General features: G+C 46.7%; 1 protein-coding gene across 1 annotated transcript; it reads right to left on the bottom strand.

Moving 5' to 3' along the window:
* Positions 1–809: 809 nt before the first annotated feature.
* LOC139049988 (zinc finger protein 112-like) lies at positions 810–12,454 on the bottom strand. The gene is made up of 4 exons (XM_070525967.1): positions 12,136–12,454; positions 11,264–11,340; positions 5,056–5,182; positions 810–2,804 (listed from the first exon to the last, which is right to left on the bottom strand). Exons 1-4 carry the CDS (start codon positions 12,357–12,359, stop codon positions 2,153–2,155), a joined length of 1,080 nt encoding a protein of 359 aa, XP_070382068.1. The 5' UTR covers positions 12,360–12,454; the 3' UTR covers positions 810–2,152.
* Between the last annotated feature and the right edge of the window lie 475 nt (positions 12,455–12,929).

Genomic DNA, 12,929 nt, shown 5'->3' with positions numbered 1-12,929 from the left:
ATGACAAAGATTGTCGTCGGTGAGTGCAGCAGCGATCGAAACCTGTTCGGCCTGTTCAGGCTTCCTTGCGATAGCATGGTTCCACTGTTTCGTGGCGTCATCAGGTATCCTTTGGGAAGCGTAGTTTTTCTTCGGAGCCTAGTGCATGAATTTTTCACCTCGGCGAGAACACTAGGTGACATTGTTGCGAGTGCGCTTCTACAACGTATTGTCGATGCCCATTTCTTCCGTTGCAAATTTCGTAATAGTATTGGCCGGTTTACATATCACTCCGGCGCAAACTACTTACTTAAATGTTTGCGCGGGTCGATGTTGCTGAATTAACAGTTGAATTCCGCCCTAAAGATCACCGTATTCTCATTGAACTTCAGCCCGCTCTTTAAGCATGACGCTCGTGAATGCTTGTAAAAGTGTTGTAACCGGTGAAATGGTGTAAAAAATGGAAGCTGAGAGACCACAGCTTGTCACCGTTTCAATTGTTGAACAGCGATTCTTGAGTAGGTTTCCGGCCAGCTTTTCAAATCACCAAACAGTTATCCGCGAATGATCGGTGCCTTCCTTTTTCTTTTGCAGCACACGTCGCTGCAGGTGACATGGGCACTCATTGTGGCAGTTCTCTGGACCACGATCTTCCTAATCCTCTAGGGCAGAGTTCCGTACTCGGGCGATGGTCCTAGCCTGCGGCTAGCGGCCTCGTCCATAACAATGTTCACGTTATTTTCATGGCTGGTAGGGTTAATTCGGTTTCCACAAAGCACCTATACGAAATGTCATGTTGTAGTGACGGTGAACAACACAGTCCGAAGAACCATGAGTCATGAAATGCGCTTTATTGAGCGAACCGGAACCAACAAACAAGTTACATTCGGGCAGAAAGATAGTGCCGGGTACATGAGTCGATCGTTGAAGAAACGATTTGCGGTTAACGAGTATCAGCTTTTTTCACATTTTTCGTAGAAGACTCGAATGTTATCATTCGCGCTCGCGTGCCATCCAGAATGCACAACTGTATTCGCGCCGCGCGTGGAATTTGATTACAACATGCTCGAATATAGCAGAATGTTCTGATACATGCTGGTGCATCATGCCCCGAGCTGTACCTTAACATTTTTAATTAGGTGAAATGCGTTCAATTGAAAAAGATATAGAAGTACGCGTGTCAGTAATATAACTAAAACTATCTCAATCGTCCTGTGATTGCTCGCAGGGATACGTTTGTCACATCAGGCTGAAAATTCCACAGCTGTAATTAGAGGGGAGCGCAAGTCAAAAGGGACGACTTCCCAGTGAATAAGAAACTGCACTTTAAAACTGGCAGAGGTTCTACCTCAATACAACAATAATTAAAATATATGCAGTGAAAGAACATATATAGTTGAGCTCCACATGATTTGAGTCTAATACAGCCTCACTGTTGTCATCGGCATGATAAAGAACTAAAATCTTCGGTATGAATACATGAACCAAAAACAGAACCAAAACATTACGTGCATTGAAGAATTTGTAATTGAAACAAATGTTCCTATGCTGTCGTCTATATATTGTAAAAGCTGCTTCTGAAAAGCAGCAATGCCTAAGGGCCTCAATTATTAGCAGAGATTAGTTTTTAGTTGACAAGACCACAGCGCCTCATTTTTAAAGGGTTCCTCATGCGAGCGAATCCCTTCTATTCACACTGCAGAATCATTAAAAGCATGGTTAGCTAAAACATGTTTACTAGTACACTTTCAAAACACTTGTACAAAACTAAAAGAGGTGTCAAGGATCTTGTGCGAACATTCAACCATCTAGTTACACAAAGCTGCAGCAGATTAGGGTTTGTGTACAAATGAGCTTCCTAAAGCTACGTTGGCCAGCAGCGTAGTTTTGCGAAGAGTAAGCACTAGCCAGGACCTGCTGTATACTTAGACATTGACTTAGAAATTGTGCTGGAGACATCGTTTTGTCACGTAATTTCGAAAAATCAAGGGGCATACTTTGTGTTGCATTTCAATCAGCAGTTATAAAAATTAAAATAAGCCCGTCTTTCCAAACTATGCATTGGTTTAGTTTCTCGCCCGTGAGGGAGAATGTCAGCCTTATTTTCCTGAAAATCTTCATGGTCACAGTAATAAGCAATACCCGTGGGCGACTTACTTCACTTGCGCACTAGTCACCCTGTTACGACGGCACCCCCTCCCCCCCCACCTGTATGCGCCACGAGATGTGCAATCAGTTGAGGTGCATCTGTAAACGACTGTTTACACAATTCGCACCTAATGTTCTTGCAGACATGTGCGTCGAGGGTTCCTTGCTTTGTGGACCGAAATCCACACTTCTTGCACACGTACAGGAGCTTTCTCTCGTGAATTCTTCGGCGGTGTCCTAGGAGATCTGATTTGCGCTTAAAGGAGAGATTACATATGTCGCAAACCAAAGGTCTGTCGTTACTGTGTGATGTGAGGTGACTTTTAAGTTCCCCTTTGTTTTTGAATGCTTTAGTACATATTTCGCAGGTATGGGGTTTCTCGCCTGTGTGAATCCGTTGATGATTGCGGAAAGACGACGTGGTCGGGAACGATTTACCACATACTTCGCATTTGTAGGGCCTCTCGCCTGTATGCGTGCGGTAATGCACATTTAGATCACTAGCCCTGCTGAACCATTTACCACATCTTTCACATTGGCGGCTCGATTTCTTTACAGATGATAGAGTGCCCGTGTGTTCATTGGTTTGCCCCTGTAGGGTGTCCTGTCTGCTGGAAACCTTTCCACTGACACCACTGGACTCTTGCTGTTCCCTTTCTCCGGTTCCAGTAGAATTCCTGCATGGATACGGACAAATTAGCTCTAAATGGCCGACTCTCCTAATGGGAGGACAAAAACACATTTTGACTTGCTGAGAGTTTGACAAACTAAATCACGCGGTAATGGTAGGTCGACTTGTTCAATTTGAGCGCTAAGTTCCAGCATTGATATTTAGCCCTCTATTTGGACTCTAGATTTTCGGACTCTAGAAGTTTCCTCTTTGGAGATGTAAGCATAACAAAAGCATTGCTTTATCTAATACGTCATTCATATCTTACATAAAACAGGTTCAGGCGAGTATAAATATCTGTCAGTGATGGTCATTTAAAAAATACCCGCTATAAGTATTAAAAGTAAAACTCCATCTTCAACACGCTCACAAGGAGAATTCAAGCTAAAGTCCGGAAACGGGCCCTCAGAAGTGAGACATTTCGCATTGAGAAAGTCTGCTTTGCGTCGGCTAATATACCTAGCCGTTCTATGACGAAGCTCCTGCGGAGAGCGTCGGTGGCGTACCAGACCGAACGACCACAACAGCGAAAGATGAAAGAGTGAACGCGGATAGGCAGAAGATGCGAGCCTTGAATGGTCGAGAACCTGAAACTTATGAGAGCTGCGCCTTCAGCGAGACGAGTGCGGAAAACTGGTTTGATGCTGACCCGCCCGACAACTCGTTTCATTCTAGCATATGATCTCAGCCACAGCGCTCATTTCGCGCTATTTTCAGCTCGTGTCCGTTCTCGCTTGCGCATGTTTGGATTGATTGGTTCGGTTGTCTCGATTCGCGATTGTTTGGTCGTCGTATTTTATGCACGACGCAAATTGTTTAGGATTTTATGGAAGCCAAGCAGCACCAGCTATTACAGAGGATCCTTCGATCAGTCGTTTACAAAAACCGTCGCTCTTGACTTCTGATACGGGTCTGTCAACATATTTGCCTCAGTATATCGCGAAATGAACACGTGCACAGCTTCTCTCAAATTTCGCATTGTTGATTTTCCTAATGTTCGGTGAATTTTCGAGGACGGATTTTATGCTAGGAAGAGTAAAAAAGTTCGGTAGCATGGTACACTCTACTAACACTTGACGAACACGTGCTGCACACGTGCTAATGCCCAAAGTTGTTGGATCTGACTGGTTACACATAGTGAGCTGCAGAATTAAGTAAACGTTTGCCACTGTAGGTTGACCTCCTCAACACCACATGCAGGAAGCTAGTGCAATACCTAAAGGTCATTTTGTTCTTTTCATTGGTTCTTTCTTTTCCGTCGCTCGTTTGTTCGCTCTTTCGTTCGATGTTTCTTTCCTTCGTTCATATTCCGCCGTTACAACCTAGCTTGCTTACGGAGGTATGAGACATTCCTGATGATGACATCTTTCTCGCACTGCACTAGAGTGGCTTTTCTGCGGGTATAGGGCATTAAAATTAGCCACTTGAGGCTCTCGTTTTAGGAAATAGAGATGGCGCAAAGAATAACTCTTCGCTTTAGTTTTGACACGTGTAGGTCGACCGACTCGTCGGACACCATACGTCTTAACTCAAGCCTCACATTTCGAATACGAAGAAATACTTCCGGGTTCAAGTTTTCCTGCAGTGTTTGTATGAAGGCATTTAACATGTGAATCGCATTCGAACTGCACACCGTTCCTACCGAAGGCGCCGGGCAAACGACAAACACTTAGTCTACTCCCCCAGTATGCAACAAGCACAGACACAACAAATACTGCAGTGTTTTCCTGTAGACTGGATCACATATGCTGCCGAAGAAGTTAGTATTTTCACTTGTTTTTCTCGGTAAGTTTATGAACGCTGAAAGCATTAAGGCATTGCTGGTAGAAGTGTAGAAAATTACAACGGGCAGCAGAGCAGAGGCAGCGCACACAGTGTATGTCTTTTATGCAGCCTGTTGCCTGTTTGAAATGTCTACGCTAAGCAATAGATGAAGATTAGTCGCCATTCTTGCGGTAATGTGGTTTTTACTTGTATACTTCTATTTATTCTTCTTGCAGTTGTTCACATGACTCATGCAATGTTATGGTTTGGTTCAAGCCATGAGGTTATTTTGTACGTCGTTTCTAATAATGCCAGCTGGGTCGGCATCGCCGCACCAGCCGAACGCTCCACACGACTGATGCAGTACCTGTTTCAGCCATCATAGCTTGCCCTCCCAAGGAGAAATTAGGATGTAGAGGCATCATTGTTATGCCGGGTAAAAATTTGTCTCTCTAAGTTGCTGTTTAAGGGAAATTTTCTAAATGTGAACTTACGTGGCACCATCTTCAAAATTGGCAGACGCTTCCTCCATGGCAGCGCGGCTTGCACTGGGCCGTACGTTATCAATGCTCCTGATGGACCCCAGAGGCTGGCAACTTCTGCTGCCATTGTCAGGGGCACCTGTATGGCATAAAAATATAGCAAAGGTGTTCATTCACTGTAGTGAAAGGGCACTACGTGAGGAATGAATATTTCATGCTTATTGTGCAAGGGAAGAAGCTTTTACTGGTCGGGAAACTTCACTGCTGTGCGCGGTGCTTTTTCCGTGGCGATGGGGAAGCCGAGAACAATCAAGATTGTGCAGTGTTGGATTCTTCATAAGCTTATCACGTTTTATTTCAAACCATGGGCAGAACACGACAGTGCTCGAAGCGAAAAACGACATGTCAGTTTCTTGTGCGTGAGAAACTTGACCCAATATATTTGCTGTGTATCAAGTAATAAACACACCAGATGCCTCACGAAGTCACTGCTTATTGTTCACCTATTATGAGCAGCAGACGATGGCAATGAAAGATTGAGAGCACGCATTTCTACCGAGGGATTTGAAATTTTTGTCTGACGTATGCCCTTAATTTATTGACCGTCTAAAAGACAGGTGTGTCATCGAAATACGTACTCGCCTTTCAGATAGTGGTTATGCAAAACCCCTTTATTGACTCCTGTAGCTGAAGTGCATAGGCACTCGCTGTATGCACTGCAGGTATACTAGCTCATTACGAGCACTAAAACGGCTGTCCTCGCCATTGTTTCTGTTTACACCATCAATAGATGATCGGACAATAATAAAAAAAATTTCTTGATGCGCACGGTAAGAGTCGTATCGCAGACAGCACATCAGCTTGGAAAGAAATGCAGAACTTGTAATTTATGAGACCATGTCCCTAAACTATACAACAGAAAGCCTCAAAGCACGTTAAAGGTGGGAACTGTATGGATAGCGCTGTACGTATTGTAGCTAGGTGCACATACTCCCTATAATGGCGCAGAAATTGCGTGAAACTGAAAGGAAGATGCTAGAAACTTAAAAGCCAGAAATTACTGAAGAATCCTTCTCACGATGACCATCGAAGCTAGTGCAATTAGCATTAAAACTGCTGGGGTTGAATGAATGAATGAATATGTGTTGTTTAGTGGCGCAAGGGCCAGGTATGGCCGAAGAGCGCCAAGACAGTGTTACTGATTTCGCAGTGGAATGATGAGTTTTGTGAAGTTCATGGGACGTGGCTGTAAAGAGGCCTAAAAATAGTCGCTGTAAAGTGCGTAAAATCTACGTGCAATAGGATTATGGCGGTAACTAATGATGAGTACTTCGATTCTTAGACTGCATTGCGGAAGAAACATATGATATGTAGAACAAGGAAGATGCAAAAATTAGCTACAGCCCAACTGCCGCACCAGAGCCCTTGAAACGCAAGGGCCCGGAGGCACGGGCTCTACAGTACGACTATCAAAGTGGCATCATCTGAAGAGAGGAAATGCTACGAATGTATGGGACTAATAACTCGTAAGACTACATCTCTGAGGAAACCTACACTGTGTCTGTATTAAAAAGCGATTCTGGACCGAGAAAGATTGCAGGATGAAGAGGAATGTACTGCCGGTATGCTAAGGAAAAATGTCTCTTTCTCTCAGATTCGGCTTCCCGACACTCAGGAGGACGTGGAATACAGTCAGCCTTTCCCCGCATCTACCACAGGTTGGAGGCTCAATTCCAGTGAGTAGAAAATTATGGGCGCCAAATTATGTGTCCTACTCTGAGGCGACAGAATAGCACGTCTGTTCATCGCAATTTTGTAGTAGAGGGCCAGAATCCTAACTGTGGATTTATCAGGTGGAGCTGATTTGTTTCTGTGTCCCACGTGCATTGTCAGAGGCTTCGCAGTTTCTTTCGTAAGAAAGGCCTCAGATCCGTGACAGGCACCTCAGCGGTATGGTTAACTGCTTGCGATGCGATTGACGTGGCCATCTCGTCCGCAAGAACGTTACCCTTGATGCTCCTGTAGCCAGGTACCCAGCATAACATGGTATGCTGGTTAGATATGTACGCATTGTACAAGACGGAATAGAGTTCATTAGGTGCTGAACTTTTGTGTGTATAGAGTAACATCAAGGCTTTCACGACGCTCAGGGTATCTGGATTTATCACCGATTTTTGAACTTTGGTGTTCTTATATGCTTCACAGTAGACAGTGATGTGTAGGCATTCACCGCAAAGATACTTGTTTCCGGATGCAGTACATCGGATTCTGAGAACGACGGGCCGACGGCAGCATAGGACACCCCGGCATTTGAATTCGAAGCGTCTGTGTAGAACTTTGTAGTAGTGCTTCTACTGAAGTTCTAGGAAATGCATTTGGATTTAGATCTCTGGTGCGTGTTTGTTTTGTTCTAAAAAGGATATATCTGTTTATATACCTGCCACTCCCTAGGTGGTAACAGCTTGGTTGGATGCATTAGGCGAAGCTCGAGGAGTGGGACATGCATTTCATAACTAAGCTCCCTCACACAAAGCTGAAAAGAAAAGGCAAGAGACAAAACGGGGAAATTGAGACAGAATCCTTCTCAGGATGACCAATGACGCTATTAGCCTTAAAACTGCAGGGAAACGTCGTATTTTTGAATGCAGCTTTGTTTACAACATGAAGGGGAGGGATGTGGCTAAGAATGTTTACGGCACTACTACACCCACGCGCCTAGGTGTCTATGCCTTCGTAGGCTACAGAAATCATTTAACGCGGATTGCCAACTACCGGAACTAAACATTTTGGTTTCGTCTTCGACTTCGAAAGAACTACAATGTGATCATCAGCCTGGTTACACCCACTGCCGGGCAAAGGCCTCCCCATACTTCAACTAGCCCGGCCCTGTACTAATTGTGACCATGCTGTGCCTGCAAACTTCCTAATCTCATCCGCCCACCTGACTTTCTGCCGCCCCCTGCTACGCTCCCTTCCCTTGTAATCCAGTGCGTAACCCTTAATGACCATCGCTTATCTTCCCTCCTCATTGCATGTCCTGCCCATGCCCATTTCTTTTTCTTGATTTCAACTAAGATGTCATTGACTCGCGTTTGTTCCCTCACCCAATCTGTTCTTTTCTGGTCCCTTAACGTTCCACCCATCATTCTTCATAGGCGCATAGGCGTAATTTAAGGTGGTGGTGGTGAAAACTTTATTGAAAATGCCCGGCGATTTGGGTGGGGTGGGGCCATAAGCACCCCAGCCTAGGTGACGGCCTCGAGTCCTTGGACTCGGGCGGCTTCCTCGTGTGCCGGACGGCCCACAGTTGATCGGCGAGGTCGTGGCTGAGCAGGGCCGCCTCCCAACGCGCCCCTCGGTTCGAGACTGCCATTTCTATCCCGTTCGTCGCAGACTCCTGCTGCTGGCTACCGGCGCATGCCCACAGCATGTGCTGCAGCGTCGCTCTGGCTCCGCACGCTTTACTGGCTCGGACGGATATATGTCGGGGTAGCAGAGGTGAAGGATCACCGGGTTAGCATATGTGTGTGTCTGTAATTGCCTCCAGGCAACCGCCTGTTTCTTGTTTAGGTTGGCGTGCGGTGGTGGTTATTTACATCTGTTCAATCTGTAGTGTTGCGTGATGTCTCTGAAAGTGGTCATGCGATCCCCCCACGTCCACTCCTGCATCGCTGTCGCGGTGGGCGAGACGTCGGGATTGCCGGCGGGCGCCGCGGCTCGGCATGTAAGTCCTCGAGCCGTGGCGTGGGCCGTCTCGTTTCCCGAGAGTGGAGGGTCCGTGTGGGCGGGTGTCCATACGAGGAAACGGTCGTTTTTGCGGCAAATATTGCCCTGTTGAATTTGGAGAATCCGGGCCGCTTCCCGGGAGATCCGGCCACTAGCATAGTTGCGTATCGCTGCCTGCAAGTCGCTGATTATCACCTCGGCATCCGTGGTGGCCACCGCGAGGGCTATCGCTGCTTCCTCGGCCGCCTCCGTCTCTTCCGTGCCTATCGTCGCGCTCGCGACGCAAGTTCCGCTATGGTCCGTGACTGCAACCGCGAAACCACGCTGCCGCTCGTAACGGGCCGCATCTACGTAGACAGTTTTTGTTGCTGCCGTATTTCTTTTGTAAATCTCGCGCGCGCCTGTTGCGCCGGCCAGCGTGATGCGTCGGGTGCATGTTCTTGGGCAACGGCGAAACGGCGATGCGCTCGCGAATCGGTATGGGCATCGCAACCTTTTCGCCCTGCTGTGTGTAGTAGCTGATGCTCAGCGTCTCGAGGATGTGTCGTCCGGTTCTGCTTTTTGAAAAACGCTCGTACTGCGCGACGTTGTGCGCTTCTATTATCTCGTCTAGGGTATTGTGTAAACCCAGTTCGAGAAATTTATCCGTACTTGTATTGATCGGCAATCCTATGGCACGTTTGTACGCCTTGCGGATGAGGCGGTCTAGTTTAGTTCGTTCGGCCACCTGCCACTTGAGGTAGGAGGTGACGTACTTTATGTGACTGGTTACGAACGCTTGTACCAGGTGGATCGTATTGCTTTCTTTCATTTCGCTATGTCTGTTCGTGATGCATATCAGTAACCGGATCGTTTCATTGACCGCACGCTCTAGTCTGCGTACGGTTTCGCCGTTGTGGCCGTTGGCCGACAGGTGCAAGCCCAGTACCCTAATTTTGTGAACATGCGGGATGATGGTGCCGTCAGATGTGACTACTCTAATTTCTCTGTCGGCGTGCTCGGCTGCGGAATCGGAGCTCCTGGGTTTGCGACCCCTGCGCGTGGGTCTGTAAAGCAGGAGCTCCGATTTGGCCGCGGAGCATTCGAGGCCCGTGTCACGTAGATACTCCTGCACCGCGTCGACAGCCGCCTGTAAGGTTTGCTCTACGTGGCCGTCATTTCCCTCAGCAAGCCAGAGCGTAATGTCATCGGCGTACAAGCTGTGGTGGAGGCCGTCTATCTCTGCCAGTTTCTGGGGTAATCCGAGAAGCACGAGGTTAAAGAGCATGGGCGAGAGGACAGAGCCCTGCGGTGTGCCCGTGCAACCTATGTCTATGTCTTGCGATTCTAGTCCGCCGATCACTATGCGGGCATGACGACCCGTAAGGAAGTCCCGTACGTAGTCGTACGTTCTCTCGCCCAGTCCCAATGCTCGTATGCTTTCAAGTATCGCAGCGTGTTTTACGTTGTCGTGGAGATAGTGGCAAAAGGAATAATGCTTGACGCGTCTAAGGAAAGCTAATTACCTTGGAAAAAAATGACATTCAGTTTCGACGGCGGCTTTTTCAGCATGGCGTACATTTTCTCGTCAACAAAGCGTTACCCTTTTGAAGCAGTGTCACACTTATCCCAAATCGTTGAGTACAGTGATTTTTACTCTGTCAATATACTAATAATGTTCATGTTTCAGAACCACATAGTCGGGATATTTGGTAAAAATGTATGGCAACAGAACGCAAACAACTACCTAAAAAATTTTGTTTCTCTTTGCGCTGCATTTTCATTAACCTTTTAAGATTGCTTATGCTGCGGTTGTCATTTCGCATGCTTGGTATGAAAGAACGAAGATCTCGAATACAAACTGTTTTGGGTGCCCCAAATTGTACACTGTAACTACTGCATTCGGCCGCAGCGGGATATGTCTGCTGCTCCTAAAATGCTATTTATGAGCAATTCTCACACTCTGCCTAAAACATAAGTGCACCGTTATGACTCTCTGGTAAAGGCATCTGAAACGCTACCCCTATTGCACATCACAAATTGCATTCGCACCAGAGCATTTTCTTTGTAAACCAGTGTGATCGGTTTAAGGGAAACATTGTCCTGATGTTACTAGGTCAAACCCACTGAGATTCTGCTCGACAAATAAAATTTTAGACCAATAATTAAGCGCTGATTCAATTTACGAGCGTATCAGCGTATGCAGCGAGTCACTGCATGGAATGTGTAGTCTCGGCTTCTGCCCTCATCCTCTAGGAGCGTGCTTTACCAGCCCACCGATGCAATAACAAATTCATTCAAAAACTTCCACTGCATAGGTTATGTATGAATTTGGATATATTCAGATAAGCACAAAATTCTTAGTGAGGACAGTAATAAGCTGGCTCGTGCGGAAACAGTCTTGGCCGCGATAGTCAAGTGCATCTTTATACGCAATAAGTGTACCTCTACTACGGCAACCATAGGGGCTATCTGCCATGTTTGTTGTAAAGGCGAGTGACAATCGCCTACGTACCGTCGACGTTGGAAGTCTTGTCGATCGTCGGCGTGTGGTGCGTGTTCCCCTGGTTGCGCAAGGCGTCGTCAGCAATCCTACAATTAAAGTATTGGTCAGACGGTTACTAGCTCTAACAAAAAATGCGGTGAAACCATGTTTAATGCATACACGGGACAAAGAGCTATGGCACGCCGTCGCGTGTGTGGAGTGCAAGACTTATACATCAAGGAAAAATATTTTCTTCAGTAAGTACACGCCTGGGTCAACCTAAGGCTTGATCCTGAGGACATTAAATAAAGTTCATCATACCATACCATACTAAGTATACGTTCGCTTCATGTTCTGAAAAATCTTACCCTGAGCACAATAGAGCTGACTTAGCGCTGAACATGGCACGTTGTTGGGGTCGCAGGAGTAGAAGGAGACGAGGTGCCGTCACCGGGAGCCATGGCGTGAAGCAGGACGCTGCGGCCGCTGCGGAGCTCCGTAGCGAGGACGGGGAACGGCACCCTCCACCAGAATGTTGCGCGAATGAACAATTGAAACTGGCGACTGTTTACAAAACATATTTACAAGGGATAATGCAGCGCTGCCCAGTTCTGCCCACAGCTCCAGAGCCAGAGAGCGTTCTTCCTGCGCTTTTCTCGAATCATAGCGCCCACGCGCCTCGTTCAAACAATCAAATACTACATGCGTGTAGCAATATTTTCGCCCGGGCCTTACGCCGACGCGTCTTGATCTAAATACGCTTCCGATTTCAAAGCTCAAGCTGGCTGTCAAAAAGACCCGGTTTAGGTGGGTACTAATGTACAGATATTAAAGACTAATATATCGGTCATATCTAAGGGGAACAGTATTCAATGAAAAAATTTAGAAGTGGTAAAGCTCACGTTCTGTAGGCGTCCACAGCAGATGAAGTGCCCTGGGTGCCGTCACGGCTTGTACTTGGTATTGCTCCGCCCTTCATGCTTAAGTCAAGAGGCGTATATTCATTGCTACTTTCTTCAGCCATGCCTGATGTTTCGATGTCCTGTAATATTGCTTCGCCCTTCATGCTTAAGTCAAGAGGCGTATATTTGTCGCTGCTTTCTTCAGCCATGCTTGATGTTTCCATGTCCTGTAACTGGCGTGTGCTGTCGACAGTGCGTTATTTATTCATCGCGCATGCGCACTCAATGTCGAGAAAGAACGGAAATTAATAACGCTTTTGTCACTTCCGGGTTTCGACTAAAATGATACCCCACGGCGGGAAAAAAGAAAGAGGCGTTTGAGTGCCCCAGTAGCTCTTCGCGACTGTGCAAAGTTTTGAAGGGTAGCAGGAACGCCCTGATAAACCTTGCTATCTTTGTGCAAAATGTGCATTTATTGGATGATATCGCAACTTTTTTTCATGGTCCTCTAAAAGTGAAGTGCACGCCTTGCTGGTAATAGACTGTTGCTCGTGTAAGCACTGGTGGAAGAGCAGTTGGTATAGAAGCTAAGATATACCTAACTAGCTTATGATTACCAGATTTTTCAATTCTGCTGATGGCTGCGGCACTTTCTGACTCAGTTGAAATGAAGCCGGTATTTCTTACCACCCGACCAGTGGCGCTTACTTTGTTCTCTTGCCCACAAATGGCAGCGCTGTCTTCTCGAACCCCTAGCAATACAGATCTACAACTTCTTCGCAATTAACGCAGGT

This window comes from Dermacentor albipictus, chromosome 9, assembly GCF_038994185.2.
Source record: "Dermacentor albipictus isolate Rhodes 1998 colony chromosome 9, USDA_Dalb.pri_finalv2, whole genome shotgun sequence".
Lineage (NCBI taxonomy): Eukaryota > Metazoa > Arthropoda > Arachnida > Ixodida > Ixodidae > Dermacentor > Dermacentor albipictus.
This window is presented reverse-complemented; position numbering and strand designations above follow the sequence as displayed.